Below are 18,261 nucleotides of genomic sequence, written 5' to 3' on the forward strand. Positions count from 1 at the left end.
GGGTATGGTTTACCACCACTGCAAGGCCCGTTCATACCCACACACCATTATGGGGGAATTCAAACCTCCCAGAATTGCTCACTCTGCATAATGTCGACCTCTGGATCGATTGAGGAGTTATATATGTTTATCAAGTAATGAAAAACACTTGGGTGAAGTCATTTCAGGAGCTCAAATCAGCTTTTGACGTGCCCAATTCCATGTTCTTCCGCTTCCTCCAGCTTCGCCATGCGATGCTACCCCATTTTGGGGATACTATCCCAGACCTAACCTCTCTATATTTATTGGATGTCCTCCTGGGTGCGGACCCAAAAAAACGGGCCTATTTGCTACACCAATTTTCTCCCACCTGCAGAGTCAGACTTGGCCTTTAGACCAAAAACCAAATGGGCGGCGGACGTGGGAAAGCTGGAGGACGATGAATGGTTGGATGTGTTAACCGCCTGCAAACTAGTTTTCCCAAACCTCTCCCACAGACTCAAGCAATTATACATATTGCACAGATCTTACCTGACCCCAGCTCGCTTAGCTAGATGCAAACCTCTATGGGATCTTTCCTACCCTAAGTGTAGCAACCAAAACAATTCCTTTTATCAACTAATCTGGTCTTGCCCAGCCATTCAGGGCTACTGGGAAGTGATCAAGTGATCAAATTCCTACATGATGAAATGGAATCCCTGTTAACCCTTTTCTGCTAGGGGTACTCCCTGAACAAGAACAAAATACACCACCACATTTTCATGCAGGAAACACTATACATGGCCAGACTGTTGATGTCTAGAAAATGACTCTAGGCTGATGTACCGACTTTTATGGGATTGGATGGCGAATGTCACCAAGTTCCTATCGTATAAAATGCTGATATACACGTACACAAACTGCCCTTCAAAATACCATAAAATTTGGGATCGCTGGTTAGAATTGGCATCTACATCCACAGAGCTGGACCTGGGGGTTGACTGACCATTACCAACATACGTTGGGGTTTCATGCATATGTTTAAGGGCCTTCAACCTAACTGAAGTTTCACTAGTGCTCTTGTTAACATTTTAATCACCTTGACTCCTTGAGGTATAATAATGTGTGTTATGTGTAACCATCTATTAATCATCATTGTTTGCTAAAACATGTTTATTGCGAATGATCTATGTAACAATATTCTTTGTTCACCATGGAGCTTATGCAATGCTTCTAATTTTGTATACTTAATTTTTTATTAATAAAAGCTTGTTGGATTTAAAAAAAAAAAAAAAAAACTTAACAAGGATCTGTCAAGCTTTTCGAAGATAGGATTCAATCCAAGGAGACCAGATTTTATTTTTTTATTTTATCGTGAAGGGTGGCAGCAAGTTTTTCATTGGACATTTACCACATCGTTTTATTTTTGACTTGGGTAGAAGTTGGTATAGAGGACCACCAAGCCTTCACCAGAGTCTGTCTGACTGCAGTGCATAGGAACGATTTTTGTTTTTTGTTGTTTTTTGTTTTTTTTTTTACATGTAAAACATTTTTCTCACGGGTGTTAAAAAATCTCTTGTCCTAATGGTACATTCACTTTAGCATGCAAAATTTTAAATCTATACCATGATGAATTTTGAATGAAAAAATTTCAGATCATGCAAAGCTATGTTCCTGAATCCAATTTTATAGGTATCTATCCCTGGATATATAGAGAAAAACTCCACCAGGGGAAAGGAATTGGGGGGGGGGGGGGGGTTCTCTATATTTCAGATCATATGTTTTTTGTCTTTTATAATCTTTGTCATTGAGAATATCCTGTTAGTACTTCAATACAAATCTGTGTACTCTCTTTATATTAAAGGTCTGACTACTTCAGAAACTTTATTGACTCTTGTCTCCAGAAAATCCCTCAAGACAGGCCAACATCAGATGAGCTGCTTAAGGTCAGTGACTTTCATTGTGTGGCATGTTTGTGAGAAGGGTGAATCATCCCTAATTATAGTTGTTGGTCTATAGCTTATGCTCATAACAGTTGCCTTTATTGCATCATGGATTCAGTGTGTACTTTACTCACTGACCAATCATTGACCATTGCAGGCACATATACAGGAGCTTGTAAGGATGCATCCAGAGCTCAGCAAAGTCATTGTCCATATACAGTATGATGTTATATTTGGTAAACCTTTTCACATATTAGTCTTGTTTCCTATAATACGATCATTGAATGTATTCTGAAGCAGATTAAAGCATTGCTTGTCTTTGGTTTTCTTAAGATACGGTATGTTATGAGTCAGGCTTTCTTATATTTTATAATGTTGTATTACAGCACATGTTTGCTTTGCGTGAGCGACCAGAAACAGTGTTAATTGACCTTATCCAAAGGACAAAGGATGCAGTCAGAGAGTTGGATAACCTACAGTACCGTAAAATGAAGAAGCTGCTTTTCCAGGAGGCCCACAATGGACCTGCTGTGGAAACTCAAGAGGAGGAAGAGGTATGAGACCCACCCTTAATGCTCTGTCGTATACTACTGCAAACAAATATTACTTGTCGTTTTTCAGGGAGTTTAACTTTGATCATGCAAATGAAAAATTCCTATCTCAGAACCCCTTTGTATTGGTGTGTGAAATGAAAATTTTAGCAAAAATAACCAAAAAGGAAAGGGAAAATTATATAACAAGTTTACTGACTAACCAAAAATACTGGTATGGATCTTGTAACCAAATACGCTACGCCAAAGAACCTTTCGAGATTGACAGAAGCCTCTTAAAAATAGTAGGTTACTATTAAAAGAGAAGTAAAGGAATTTTTTTTTGCAGGTTTATACTTGCCTAGGTGGATGCAGCATGGGTCCTATGCTGCATCTGTCCCCCGGCATCTCTACACTGAGAACCGAGCGATCGACCGCCACCAATCACTCTGTTTTCAGAGCTCTGTGAGCGGAGAGCTGTAGACTGTCAGTCACCGCTCTCTGCTCTTCTCCCTCCTCGCTCAATGGAGCGCTTAGCTGTGGAGGGGGCAATGCGGCCATCTCAGGCTCTCAGTGGCTTGCTGAGAGGCTGAGCTGGGTGTCAGTCCAGGCACCTGGCGGATCCATACTCTGTAGTTGGAATGACATGGTGCCTGGACTGACATTGGTGATGTCAGCAGAGAGCGGACTTCAGTCTGCTCTCTGCTGAAAAACGGGTCACAGAAGTGCAAAATGAATTGCACTCTTGTGATCCATAGGAGAAATACAGCCAAACAAGCTTTGGCTATACTTCTCCTTTAAGAACCATGCATTGTAACTTGTAAAGTAATATATTTTATTATAGTAATTGCTTAATATTACCCTATGTCAGATAATAAAGAATTATGTGCATTTGAATACCTTCACCCCTTAAAATTGACAAGGTTGTCAAAACCCTTGACCCATGTTTCACATACCGGTACTTGGCCACTGTGGGTCAAAACTAAGGTTTCCTACTCTAAAATAATCATCAACATAAATGGGATTATGCCAGTCTCCTCTATCGGCTGTGTCAGATCTTCACATGTCGACAGATAGTAATGCCCATAATAAGGCAGAAATTAGCCAAAGCTGGCGTAGCAAAGATGCAAAGCGACTATAAAGCAAATAAGAAATCAGTAATGCAGCATTAGAGGAGGCTAATTGGACACCTGGGTATTTATTTGCAGCCGTCAAGGCTAGGAGCTAGAAAGAAAAGGCCAAGCTGGGTCAAGCAGATCTATGTAACAGATATCTCCATTCATATAGTCCAGCATTGGCACTTTATATAATGATCATAGATCTCACCGCTCCTTTCAGTGTCCAGCTGATATATAGGAGAAATGTCCTCTCCATATGTAGTAGTCGCACCACTTTAGCTTCTATTCTGGTGTCTACAGATGGACCTAATAACAAAATGCCTCTCTGCGCTGCTGGATCCTTTTCAGCCTCATTAAGGGCGCGCCTTGATTATAGGCATGGGCTGCAGACAGTTCTGGACAGGATGACTTCGGTATGACTTCACTTTGTCAATGTGTCTCACCCCCCAGTCGATACGGGCTTCATTAGGACAGGGAAGGGCCTATTCTCAGCTGCTTTAAAAGTGTTTGTAAACCTTTACATATATCCAGTGAAGTGACAGTCCTCAGGTGATACACAGAGATTAAACAAATCTTCCTACAGAAGTTGTATCTGTCTATCTGCAGTCTTCTCTTCTCTACATCTGTTCAAAGTGCTGAACCTTAAAGCTTGTCTGAGCGTTCAGAAAAAAAGGGGGCAGAGAGCTGAAGTCAATCTGCTTATTGAGGGGAGCTGATTGGAGGGAATGAAAACGCCCCCTTCACAAAACACACAGGAACAGAACTGAGGCTGTCAGTCAGGTCTCACCCCGTCACCATTTTTCTCTTGGTGTCAGGAAAATTTCTCATAAGTGATTCATGCTGATAGCAGAGGAAGGAGGCAACAGACAGAAATTACACTTGGTGCTCTTAATTAAGACAAGTACACATTATAGACTGGGATATTTTAGTAACTAATTGCCAATTTAACCATTTTTTTTGTTCAAAGACAGAGTTAATTCTCCTTTTAGGTCCCAAGTTGTACGAAGAGGTTATTAATACTAAATAATTTATATTGATCTTGGACCTCAAAGTGGAGAATACTCTAACATGAGCAAATGGGAAGGGGAGGGGGAAAGAAAGGGAAAGGCAGGTTTCATCAATTAACTATTTAGAAATACCTGTAAATTTAATTTGATTAAACCTTGTTACCAGTTTGTAGATCCACATTTTCTCTTTACATAGGAGTACTGTATTGACGTCTCCTCTGCGAAAAGCTAAATTTAAAGTGGATGTAAACCCTCACATATACCCAGTGAAGTGAACAGCCTCAGATGATACACAGGGTTGAAACAAATTTCCCTAGATAAGTTACATGTATACCTGCCTGTCTTCAGCTTTATATATTGTTTAGATTGTGTTAGAGATTTTCTCTTCCTGTTCACCACTGGGAGTGAAGTCTGAGCACACAGCCAAGACAACTGATTGGAGGAAAGGCACACACCTCCACCCCACATAGGCAGAGACTCTCAGAGCTGTTCTGTGAATAGTTTAGCTCTGTGCTAATCTATTTATAGCAACCTCCTGACACAAAATTCAGGCTGCCTTTATCTCCTATGATGGAGAACTTGTCAGAAGTTATGCTGATAACAGAAGAACAGAGCAGGAGACATCTATGGGATTTAGTGCTCTGAAGAGAGATAAGAAAACACTGCAGATATATGTGCCCAGCTCAAATTTCATGAATCGGGTTTACATCCACTTTAAGGCCTAAATTCCCTTGATCCGCAGTCCTTTAACTTGTCCCCCATGTTTAGCCGCAAAATGTTGTGCATGCGTGCTATTGTCTTCATTTATACTCCTTAAATTTTCACCAATGTGGACTCTCAACTGTCTTAGTTCGGCCCACTTAAAATTTCTTTCAAGGGCATTCCAGCATGTATATCAAGTGAGCAGTTGATGAAAACTGATGATTTCACAATTCTGTATTATCTGACATGGGTAGTAATAAACATTTTCTATAAAAAAATATATTTTATACTTTACTATTTTTAGAAGGTTTCGGTCAACGGAAAGGTTCTTTGAGGTGTCTGAAATTAAAATAGGTTTTGTGGGCTCATAGCGGCCAGTCGTTCATACTTTGATTCTGCTTGGTAGTTTATACTACAGCTGATATGAAGCAACATTGTGTTTTCATGTCTAATACATGTACACAATGCTTAATATTTGGTTAGAAAGCTAAATATGTATTTGTTAGTCTATTGCACATAAAGTTAGACAGAAATCAAGGAAACCCTTAAACTTTAAACTTTAATGCCTCATGCACACTTGAGCTCAAAAACGCTGCTTTTACAGGCGTTTGATCTTTTATTTCCTCTGCCTCTAAATGTTCCTCCATGTTAGCCTATGTGTGCATGCATACTCTTGGCATTAACAAGAGTTTAGAGGCAGGAAAATACCCAACCAAAGTCTTGTTCAGGAGAGAATATATGATGGTGTATGAGTGGTGGAAGGTTCTTTTCACAATGGTGGTTTGATTTCCTTCTTAGGAGCAAGAGCATGGAGTTGGCAGAACAGGAACCGTGAACAGCATCGGCAGTAACCAGTCTATTCCAAGCATGTCCATTAGTGCCAGTAGCCAAAGTAGTAGTGTGAATAGTCTTCCGGATGCCTCAGATGACAAGAGTGAATTGGAAATGATGGAAGGAGATCATACCGTGATGTCCAACAGCTCTGTCATCCATTTAAAACCTGTGAGTGTTTGTTGATTTTTTTTTTTATGGCTTTTTTTTTATACAGCGTGCGTGTACATACAGTAAGTATCTGTTCTGAATGTTTAAATATTACAGAAAAACGAGTATTTGCAGAATTAACAATATTGAAAGTACTAGTATATATATGTACCAGTATATATAATGCTGCAGGAGGTTCTTAAACTGTAACCTGAACTTCATCACCACTGCCCCCTTATTTCAGGTGATATTCACCTAGCAGTAGCTACTGGCTCACTCCAGTCCCAACACAGGTGCATTGTGATGGTGGGAACTGTGCAGAGGAAGATATGCTTTATTGCCTTTGTATTTCCACTACAGTTCTTTTCATGACCGGTTATATTTTAAGCTGATTAGGTTTTAGGAGAGTAGGTAAGTGGGAAAAGGGGAGGTGGAGGGGGTTGGGTTTTTTTCTGCTTTAACATATTGAAACAATGTTGGGACAGATTTTCTTATAAATGATGAGTATTCTTTTTCCATGAACTCTAGGCTATATCCCCCGTCATTGTTTTATCAGTTTTCTTCCTTTTTGATCCATTTTGTATTTGTATTCTTTAGCCATTCGCTTGTCTTTTCTCCATCGAAAAGATGTGAAACAGACAAGTGTTAAAAACCTCAGGGAAACTTGTTAGATGTACTGTATTTATCGATGTATAACACACACTTTTTTTCCCCCTGAAAATCAGGGGGAAATCGTGTGTGCCTGTTGTTATGCTGATTCCTGCCGTCTCTGAGGGAAGAGGAGTGCTGAGCGCCAACAGATTATACACAGCCGCAATCTCCTGTGTACCCGGTGCTCAGTCACACAGTCCTGCCTCCTGGCCCGGCATTGGACCACTGTTCTGTCTATCACAGGAGTCGGGCCAGGAGGTAGAACTGTGTGTGACTGATCACTGGGTACACAGGTGATTGCGGTGCTGTGTAATCCGGAACTGTGCAGGCTGCATTAATTTGCGTAGGTGAGGCTGCATTAATTTGCATAGGTGAGGCTGCAGATGGGCACATTTGCATAGGTGAGGCTGTGCATTAATGGGTAATGGAGAGCCTACAGATGGGCACTGTGCAGTCTGCATTAATTGGCAATGGTGAGGCTGCAAATGGGCACTGATCAGGCTGCATTGATGGATGGTGACCCTTTATTTTGCTTTAAAGTTCTTTATTTAAAATTTAAGTTTTTTTCCTGAAACTTCCCTTTTAAAATGAAGGTGTGTATTATACGCCTGTGCGTGTTGTAAGCCGATAAATACGGTATTTTGGAACTGCCATTCCCAGTGGGTAGTTTTTTAAGAATGGATTTAAGGATAATTACATTTAAAGGTGCATGCTTTAAAAAGGTTTTTGACTTTACATATAGATTAATCCAGTCCACACTCTAAGGTTCCGCATTTCTAGAGATTTTTAGGTTTATTACACCTCTCTTCAATGATGTTGGGTGGATAGCTTGAGCACTGCACATCAGAGATGCATTCTATACTGAGACCAGCTTGCTTCCAGTGCATATGTGCTATGGTTGTCTGCAACCAGCATCTGGTTCTTTGGTTCTGTAGTTCCATATTTTTTCATACATCTTCAGTTTTTAAAGGACACCTTTTGTTACATGTTACATCCATATTTCAGGGTGTAACATTGCAAATGCACCAGACCCCGCACCCCCGTCCCCGTTTTGACCGCTAGCAGGGGAACTGCTATCCCCGCTAGCTGTCACGAACTAAACCTGAAACGATCCGACCGCCCGGTCGCTTTATTCATTCACAGTATCCTGTAAATGGGAAAACTTCAAGTCCCAATAGCCTTTGCAGCTTTCGGCTTGTAGTTCTCAATGAACTACCAGAGCGATGTTCATTGAGCTTCCTGTCAGTTTAACCTACCTGCCTATATTGGACGTACGGGCAGACAGATGCACACAGTCAGTCTTTACAGTTCCCTAGCAAAAAACATTAAAAAATGCATGTTTTTTTTCAGCTGCATAAAAATATGCATTTATAATTTATTATTATTATTCATTTTTTTTTTTTTTTGTAAAAATGTTCTTCCCCATTAATGTGTTTGACAGTATGGTAGTTTTTGTTCTGAAATCAACATGGTAGAAAGTGAATTTCCTTTTGAACTTTGTTACTAATGTTTCCTGTTTAATTTTAAGGAGGAAGAAAATTACCCAGAGGAACCTGAAGCTAGAGCTCGACCATCAGAGCCACAATCTCCTCCCCAAGTGTCCCGTCACAAGTCTCATTATCGCAACAGAGAGCACTTTGCCACTATTCGTACTGCCTCATTGGTAGGTTCTTTCCTCCTATGGTATCATTGACTAGAGGTTGACCGAAATATCGGCCGGCCGATATATCGGCTGATATTTGGTGTTTTTTTACTTAATCTGCATTGAATTTTTTTGTGATGCCAAAAAAATCGGCATCACATATCGGCCATCGGCCACCGCAATTTCTAAATATCGGCATCGGCCAGAGAAAAACCCATATCGGTCGACCTCTATCATTGACTGATGGCATAATAGTCATTTTTTTCCCCTAATGAATTAGTTATTGTGTTGCTTTGGTAAACTGTGCTACATGTGTTTCAACTTGCAAAATCCAAGTATTCTTTTATGGGTCTTTTATGATTCTGGATCACTAAAAAAAGTCCAAAAAAAATATTTGCAAGGTAATATATGAACATGTCAGAAAATCTTTTTTATATGTGCAGTTTATGCAAATTGTAAGAACCACGAAACATTAACCTACTGCTAATGTAAATTTGTATGCTTTGGACATGTTTTCTTTAAACTAAATGCCAGCCAGAACATTTTCTAGTTTTGGAGTTAGAACCTCTGTCAGGTTTTATTGCCGTCTGCGTCCACACTGTGGAGATTTACTTTCACTTCCGGTCCTGGAGAATGAGGGGAATCTCGCCTTTTGACAGTTGCCTTTGGAACTTGTATCTATCATGACAGTCCCCAAGACAAAATGCAAGAATTTATTTTTTCTAAATGGGATAAAGAAAGACATGTAAACCCAACATAGGTTCTAACGGTTCCTTAGTTTGTCCAAAACTAGAATATATATATAGAAAATATATATGTTAAATGCATCGCATGTTGTAGTTGGACTCTGTTAATGCATATGATTGTACTGTGTATGGTCACCCTGACATCTTTGGCTTGGGAATGTATAAAGACCTTGCAGTACTTGGCTAGTAAGATGCAAAACTGTTTCATAGATTTTAGTTTGAGGGAATTAGACAGAAATCATTCTACTGTCTGTCGTTTCTATTTGGAATTGTGCTTTATAGAAATTTCCATACTATATAGCTATGTCGTCGGTCAAGCAGTCTTTAAAAAAATGCAGCAATTATACTAACTATATTTTAAAATAAAACAGGTTCAAAAGTAAATTAGTTTCACTAGAAAACCAAATGTTGATCCATTCTGTCTTTTTCAGGTGACAAGGCAAATCCAGGAACATGAGCAAGACTCAGAGCTGCGAGAACAGATGTCTGGATACAAGCGCATGAGGCGGCAGCATCAAAAGCAACTGATGGCACTGGAGAACAAGCTAAAGGCCGAGATGGACGAACATCGGCTCCGACTAGACAAAGATCTGGAAACCCAACGTAACAACTTTGCAGCAGAAATGGAAAAACTTATTAAAAAACACCAAGCAGCCATGGACAAAGAGGTGAACTAATGGGGTCTAAACATAAAGAAGTGTTAACCACAAAAACAAACACTTATTATATTACAGTTTACCATTTCTTAGATATGATGGCTGCATTCATTTTCTTTTTTTAGGCTTTCTTTCTTCTATTGGCACCTGGTGATCCAGTCAGTATGTCTGTTGAGAGACCAAACATGTAACACTGACGGGGGTGCTTACTAGGATCAGCTTATTTAATTATGGAAATTCTTTATCACAAAAGGGGAAAAAAACTGTTTGCTGTAGCTGATTATAAATGATTAGCTTGGGCCTGGCTTAAATTTGTTAGTGTATTTAAATCTCCTAGTACATCTAACACCCCCCCCCCCCAGACTGACAATGCTACTGTCTAAAGGAGCCCCCCTGTGCTCATTCATCCAGAGTGGGGCACTCTAATGCAGGAGGTTTGTTACTGGCCAGATGTAAAATGTTTTAGCAGATTTAGAACCACTAACAAACTGAAGCCAAATTTCAGCTCACACTTTATAAGCAATTACAGCAGTTTATTTTTCTTTTTAGGATAAATGTTTTGCATGAATAAATAAGATGATAATTTGAGTCACACCAGTGTAAAGTGGTTTGTCTCATCCATGTAAACTGATGCATTCTGCTGGAGAGCTTGTTCCTTGGTGGCTGGATTACCAGGTGAAAATAGAAGAAAAAAGGCCTAAAAAAGCGAAACTATACAGCCATCACATTTAGGAATTGGTATGCTGTAATATAATAAATGTTTGCTTTTGATGTTTAATGATGTTTTAAGATCATGTAATTAAAATTAATTTCCCCCTTTCCCTCAGTTTTTTTTCCAAGACCATAGAACGCAAATGAGGTATATAATAAGTCAGTGTTAATTATGGTAAACATAATTTCCAAACCCCCTTCCTTAGCATGCCACATTAGGGAAAACGAAGTAGGAATTCACACAGGACCACATGTAGTAAAGTAAAGTAGGTAATATTGCAATTTAGCTGCAGAATTGCAAATAGTGTAAGGCATTAAAGCCACTGTTAGTACTATTGTGCATATGATTGTCTATTGACTGGTGTTATTTTTTTTCCCGTGAGTTGTGATAATGCTGAATTAATGTATGAGACCTCAAAAATTACAATGTTCCTACATATGTTAAAATTTAAAACACTATTTGATTTAATGTATCTATTTTTTTAACAGTTAAAGCTGATGGCTAATGAAGAAAAGAAGTTCCAGCAGCACATTCAGGCTCAACAGAAGAAAGAGCTGAATAGCTTCTTAGAGTCACAGAAACGTGAATATAAGTTGCGCAAAGAACAGCTAAAAGAGGTATGCTTTACATCAGTGGTGGTCACTGTAATGCATATTGGAGGCCTCTGTGGCAATACTTGATGTCATTGAAGGGCCACATATAATAATCGGCTCATCAAATGTTAGTCAGATACTGCAGACATGCTATAAAAAAAAAAATCAGAGACTACAAGGATGCTGTTCTTTTTAAAGAGACATCAGGGGTCTTGTGAGATTGCACCCCGTTTTTTCCTCGGCCATAGCGGGTGTGGAAAGTGATAGCTGGACTCCGAAGTGACGTTTTGTACAGACACCTAACATTTTCACGTATCCCCTCATACATGAGTGTTCTAAAAGACACCCGAACTCTCAATTAAAGGAACCTATCACAACAAAATATTATCACATATGGGACTTTTGGTCCCCAATGTAATTTAAAAAAAAAAAGTTTAGTGGGGAAAAATAGTACTTGCCACCCAAGCACTTAAACCTTCCTCCCCTCAAAAAGATTTTGTGCCCATCCACACATATGAATGTTAACACAAACGTCAAGGGCACCTATGTATGGTTAGCCCTACACTGATGACATATCGGGGGCTTTTAAAGTATTGCCTATGATAAATTTAGACTACTGACGTTTGCTGCTGCTTTCACGGGCACACACAATTTTAAGGCTTGAGGTGTTGTGTTATCTGTTCACTTAATGTAACCTCCTCTTTTTTTTTTATATCTTACCAAAAAATGTTTTAATTAAGTTAAAATGCAGCTTTAGTTAAGCTGCAAGGAGTCGCAGTGGGCAGCCGGCTGTTAAGCTGCAAGGAGTCGCAGTGGGCAGCCGGCTGTAAAGCTGCAAGGAGTCGCAGTGGGCAGCCGGCTGTAAAGCTGCAAGGAGTCGCAGTGGGCAGCCGGCTGTAAAGCTGCAAGGAGTCGCAGTGGGCAGCCGGCTGTAAAGCTGCAAGGAGTCGCAGTGGGCAGCCGGCTGTAAAGCTGCAAGGAGTCGCAGTGGGCAGCCGGCTGTAAAGCTGCATTGAGTCGCAGTGGGCAGCCGGCTGTAAAGCTGCATTGAGTCGCAGTGGGCAGCCGGCTGTAAAGCTGCATTGAGTCGCAGTGGGCAGCCGGCTGTAAAGCTGCATTGAGTCGCAGTGGGCAGCCGGCTGTAAAGCTGCATTGAGTAGCAGTGGGCAGCCGGCTGTAAAGCTGCATTGAGTCGCAGCCGGGCAGCCGGCTGTAAACATGCCGGGAACCCAAAGACCAGTGAAGAACCGGCCTGGGTGAGGACAGCACTGGATCCTTGGACAGGTGAGTGTTTATTAAAAGTCGGCAGATGCTGCTTTTGTAGCTACTGAAATTAATGTGTGCAAAAAAATAAGCAAAATAGGTTCTGGTAGTGGACGGGTTAAAGAGAAGGTCTCTCGTTGATATGATATATTTTTTCTGAGCACCAATATAAAAAAGTACAGAAGGTGGAAGATGACTTTTTAGCAGAAAACAAATTTGTTAGAGATCTAGTTTAATAACTATGAAAAGATGAGGAAGCGTATGTACAAAATTATGAGCACTGAAATATTGTTGAAAATAAACATAAACTCATTGTATTGTGTGGTTATAATGGCTGACAAGTTTTCTCACCAGGAGCTGAATGAAAACCAGAGCACTCCAAAGAAAGAGAAACAGGAATGGCTATCAAAGCAGAAGGAAAATTTCCAGCATTTCCAAGCGGAAGAAGAAGCCAATCTTCTCCGACGTCAGAGGCAGTACCTAGAGCTGGAGTGCCGTCGGTTCAAGAGGCGGATGCTGCTTAGTAGACATAATCTTGAACAGGATCTAGTTAGAGAGGTAGGTTGCTGTTTTGAACAGAACTCCAGGGACATTTGGCTAAAACCGCTTAATGCATTTTAAAATGTTGATCATATAACTGCCTGTTTCCTATAATCTCTGCAAGTAATCATGCTCTGTTGTAGTTTACACTGCTGCAAATGTAATTGGGCCCTGGGACTTTTTGGGGTTTCTGTTAGGCGGTTAACAGGAGAAGCAGTGCACACGGTTTCATATTGGAATGTAATTCATAGTATAGTTTTGCAGATTCCTACCTTTTGCTGTTCTGAAGAAATAGCTGTTTGTCTGTGTCCATATGCTGAGTGAATCTGTAAGTGAGTGACTTTTTATTTATCAATCGGCTGCAGCACCTGCAGGACTGTAATGAGGAAAGTGTCAGGGTCTGCATCCCTTTAGATGCGATTTCCCTTTTTGGGTATCTCATCAAAAATGACATTTGTGTTGCAGGGGATACCCAAAATCTGACTTGTACCTTTATGTAGAACTATAGGCAAAACTTTTTTTTTTTTTTTTGAATCGAGTAAGGGAGGGTTATAACCCCTGTTGGATATTTTTTTGCCATCTGTTCCATAGCCTACACAGAAAGTGAGGGGAAATCTCTGCAAATTCAGGGAATCCCTTGGGGACCCCCAAGCCACCAGAACTAGTGTATTTATTGGAAGATTTCCCCTCTTACCTTTCTGGGCACAACCCTAATTTTGGTATTTTCTTTTATTTTCGCTTTCAGTGATAATTGTAAACAGAATGAATAGAGAGGATGGATCTCCCTACTGGGATGGCAGACAACAGTAAACTCACAGGGGTTCTAATCCATCTCCACCCTTTCCAAAACTAAAGAAAAAGTTTTGCTTTAAAAGTTATACTTTAATGCAGACTTCTGGGAAAATTAGTCAGCCAATCACACAAACAGGAAATGACATTTCAGGGGAGGTTTCTGTATACCATCACTGTACAGAACGCCTCCGGGTTGCCATTACATTTTACATAAAGTTACAGAGCTGCATATTGAAAAGGATTTTTAATGACATCCAATTACATTATGACTTGTGTCGCTATTTACTCTAGATTTTTGCTATTTTTTTTTCCCCATGAAAGTCAAGTTACCCTTTAAGATATTGTACACAATGGGCTTCATGTAGAAGAGCTGGGAGTACAGAAAGTTTTTTTTTTTTTTTTTTTTTTTTTTTACAAGCATTTTCAAAACTTTCATTAAAGCTTAAGTTTAACTAACAAGTACATTTTTTTGCCAACCAAGTCAAACAAAAATGCAGCTGTAATAGCAAGTCCTCTTCTCCCTTTTCATTATTCTGAAGGGTTACAAAATGAGGGGTTGTTGTGGGCAGAACAGACCTATTAAACAGTTTCATACTTGCAGCCCATATCAATCCACACATACATTTTTGTTGATATATGCATAGGTAATATAGTGTAATTATATAATCAGCTTTTATTAAAGTGGTTGTAAACCCTTACATATACCCAGTGAAGTGACTCGCCTCAGGTGATACAGATGAAACAAATCCACCTACATTACCTGTTTATCTGCAGCCCTCTCTCTTTTCTACATTTGTTCATAGTGCTGAATTATAAAGCTTTCTGAGAGTTCAGAAAAAGGTGCGCGGGGAGCTATAGTCACACTCTATGCAGAGCTCAGTGAGGAGAGCTGATTGGAGGGAAGAGACACGCCCCCTCCACACAGGAACAGAGCGGAGGCTCTCGATCAGCTGGAGGTCCCTCCCCATCACCGTTTTTCTCTTAGTATCAGGAAAACTTGTCAGAGGTGATTCATGCTGAAAGCAGAGGAATGAAGCAGCAGGCAGAAATGACACAGTGCTCTGGATTGAGACAAGTACACAGTATAGAGGGATATGCTTTGTTCATATTTCATGTCTGAGGTTTACAGCCACGTTAAGGCAATGTCTTTTGCTCTGTTTAATAGGAACTGAATAAGAGGCAGACTCAAAAGGATTTGGAGCACGCCATGCTACTACGGCAGCATGAATCCATGCAGGAACTAGAATTTCGGCATCTTAATACTATACAGAGAATGCGTTGTGAGCTTATTAAGTTACAACACCAAACTGAACTCACAAACCAGCTGGAATACAACAAAAGACGTGAGCGAGAACTGAGGCGCAAACATGTCATGGAAGTCCGGCAGCAACCCAAGAGTCTAAAGGTAACTTTGTTTAGGTTGACACAAAGTTAGGGCAGGGCTACACAGGCAATTTGTAATCAAACTACTTACATATTCAAAATGGCGGATTTTGCCCGTGTGTACTACATGATTGAAAAAGGTCTGCTGCCTGGCTGCAAATCGGCGAATAGCTGAGAGCACTGACCCAGAGTGTTCTGGTGGGGGTGGGGGGGGGGGTTAGAAGAGCAAAGGAGATCTCTGTACTAACATCAGATTGTTAGTACAGCGGCTCCAACCTGAGCTGTCAGTTTTTTGGGGGTTTTTTTCGTTCAGCTCGGTTAATAAAATAAAGTTCCATCATGCACATACAGAAAGAGAAGGGATAATGTATATTAAACAGTGTGTGTTTAGTATCACCTTAAGATATCTTTTCTGTTAAGTATTTTTTTTTTCTGTATAGGTTTAACTTATTCTTACTTTAAATCTGTGTTCAGTCTAAAGAGTTGCAGATAAAGAAGCAGTTTCAGGACACTTGCAAGATCCAGACACGGCAGTATAAAGCGTTGCGGAACCACCTCTTGGAAACTACACCAAAGAACGAACACAAAGCTGTTCTGAAGCGGCTGAAAGAAGAACAGACTCGCAAGCTGGCTATACTAGCTGAGCAGTATGACCATAGCATTAATGAAATGTTGTCCACACAAGCAGTAAGTGGGAAGAGTTGCTTGCAGCTCAAGAAACTAAAGGGTGAATGTTGAGGCTTCACAGAGTAAAGGGTGAATGTTACATGTCGCTGTGTTTTGTATTTTCTGCCAAATCCTTTAAATATTTGCAAGGATTTTTTTCACATGCCACTTAATATGGTACTAAATTTCCATGACGTGCTGTGTTGCTCTTCTGTTATTGCTTAGAGAAGGATGACTCTGTTCTTGATCAATACATTTTAATTTTTTGTGTGTGTGTGTGTTGTACATACTGAACTTAACTGTGTTAAATTGCCCATGCTCTGTAAAGGACCCACAATTGACAATAGTAAATGCCCCATCCCTGCCCAAGGTTTCGTTCCTGACCCTGCCTCAGCTGTGTATAGGGAATTCATTAGCACAGAATAATGAGATGATTGCATTTTGTAAAAAAAAAAAAAAAAAAAAAAAACTATTTGGCATATCATTCCTGATTTAAAAGCAGCTCACCAATTCCACTTGTGTCAGTGTCTGGGCATCCTCCATTGTGCACAGGCACCTATCAGGACTTTGATATGCATACCCCACCCATTTTTAATTACTAGATTACATTGATAAATGTGATCCATGGGCAGGCTTTAGAAACAGAGAGATGTTCCACATTGACACTTTGCAATGTATGAAAAAAGTAGTTTGGCATGAAAGAGCAGCTGCAGAATGCCTACTGCCATTGCCATGTCATTTACAACTGACTTGTCTTGTGTTTTTAAAAGTCAACATAAACTGGGCTAGCCTCCGACTAGTTTGACTGTAATTATTAAGCCTCCCATCACATTTATGTTTAGATGCTTGATTTTACTTTTAGGCACTTATGCGTTATGTATTCTCCTGCAGATACATACAGATGCTGAATTTTGATGAGATTGTAGAAATTTGATAGGAACATAAAATAAGGTCCAGCACAGTCCCCTTATGTTTTCCTGAAAACCGTGATGTTGAAAACCATAGTGCCCATTTAGACATACTTTTGTTCTTGTGTTTTTTTCTCTTCTCTTGTTTTTTTTACCATCACTGGTGGCTTTGTCATGTTAGACAGAGTTCCCATGTGCATCAGTGATGCATTGAGGCAAACGCTTTCTATTAGACCCCTTTCACACTGAGGCGTTTTTCAGGCACTTTTGGGCTAAAAATAACGCCTGGAAAGCGGCTCCCCTGCAGTCTCAGTGTGAAAGCCCGAATCCTTTCACACTGAGACGATGCGCTGGCAGGGGGTTAAAAAAACTCCTGCAAGCAGCATCTTTGGAGTGGTGAAGGAGCGGTGTATACACCGCTCCTCCACTGCTCCTGCCCATTGAAATGAATGGGCAGCGTCGATGAACCGCCGGCAAAGCGCCGCTGCAGCGGCACTTTGCGGGTCGTTTTAACCCTTTGTGGCTGCTAGCGGGGTTAAAAGTGCCCATTAGCGGCCGAAAACCTCTGCAAAAACGACGGTAAAGCACCGCTATAGCGACGTTTTACCATCAATGCCGCCCGCTCCAGTGTGAAAGCAGCCTTAGGCCCAGGAGACTGGTACTGTTTGGATAAACCTTTTCACCTTGTCTTTCAGCTGCGACTGGACGAGGCCCAGGAAGCTGAGTGCCAGGTTTTGAAGATGCAGCTGCAACAAGAACTGGAGCTACTAAATGCTTATCAGAGCAAAATTAAGATGCAGGCAGAAGCTCAACATGATCGAGAACTGCGTGAACTGGAACAAAGGGTTTCTCTACGCAGGGCACTTCTTGAACAGAAGGTAAGTGGAAGGTTGTAATGAGTCCTAGCATTGCAGAGGTTTTGATTTTTTTTTTTTTTTTTTTTTAAGCATTAATCTACATTTTTTTTTTTAAGGTGGTCATGTTCACTTTGCTGGCATAAGCTGACCATTGGAAGATGTTCTTTGAAGTAGTTTCCAAAGCAGTCATAGTTGTTAATATTGGCTGTTTATATTTTAAAGGCCAATTTATTCAATAAAATGAGCTTTCAAAAGAGTGTGGTCGGCTACACTTATCATAAATCACGGGACACAGAGCCATAGTAGTTACTATGTGGGTTATAGGCCACCTTCAGGTGATGGACACTGGCACGCCCTAAGACAAAAAGTGCACTCCCTATATAACCCCTCCCACTGCTGGGAGTACCTCAGTTTTTTCGCCAGTGTCTAAGGTGTTGGTCACGAGTAAAGATGTGCTGTGCTCCACTGGAGTAATCCTTGCTGGGGCTTGCCATGCAGCCGGATCCATTCAAATTCAAAAAGTGTCCTTTTGGCCGAATTGAATGGTACCCGGGTCTCATATCCGAAGAAACAAGGACTTGCCTGTAAAGCTTCTCTTTTAGAGAACTGGACC

General features: G+C 40.5%; 1 protein-coding gene across 1 annotated transcript in view; it reads left to right on the top strand.

Annotated features, from left to right (window-relative positions):
* TAOK1 (TAO kinase 1) overlaps window positions 1-18,261 on the top strand; it is a 190,372-nt gene that overhangs the window by 160,132 nt on the left and 11,979 nt on the right. Inside the window, exons 11-20 of the mRNA XM_073616827.1 lie at window positions 1,823-1,904; window positions 2,288-2,455; window positions 6,057-6,260; window positions 8,419-8,553; window positions 9,710-9,946; window positions 11,135-11,263; window positions 12,857-13,060; window positions 15,000-15,239; window positions 15,692-15,904; window positions 17,487-17,669. Coding sequence (XP_073472928.1) covers window positions 1,823-1,904; window positions 2,288-2,455; window positions 6,057-6,260; window positions 8,419-8,553; window positions 9,710-9,946; window positions 11,135-11,263; window positions 12,857-13,060; window positions 15,000-15,239; window positions 15,692-15,904; window positions 17,487-17,669 — 1,795 coding nt within the window. The remainder of the gene's footprint in view (window positions 1-1,822; window positions 1,905-2,287; window positions 2,456-6,056; window positions 6,261-8,418; window positions 8,554-9,709; window positions 9,947-11,134; window positions 11,264-12,856; window positions 13,061-14,999; window positions 15,240-15,691; window positions 15,905-17,486; window positions 17,670-18,261) is intronic.

This window comes from Aquarana catesbeiana, linkage group LG02 (assembly GCF_042186555.1).
Source record: "Aquarana catesbeiana isolate 2022-GZ linkage group LG02, ASM4218655v1, whole genome shotgun sequence".
Classification (NCBI taxonomy): Eukaryota; Metazoa; Chordata; class Amphibia; order Anura; family Ranidae; genus Aquarana; species Aquarana catesbeiana.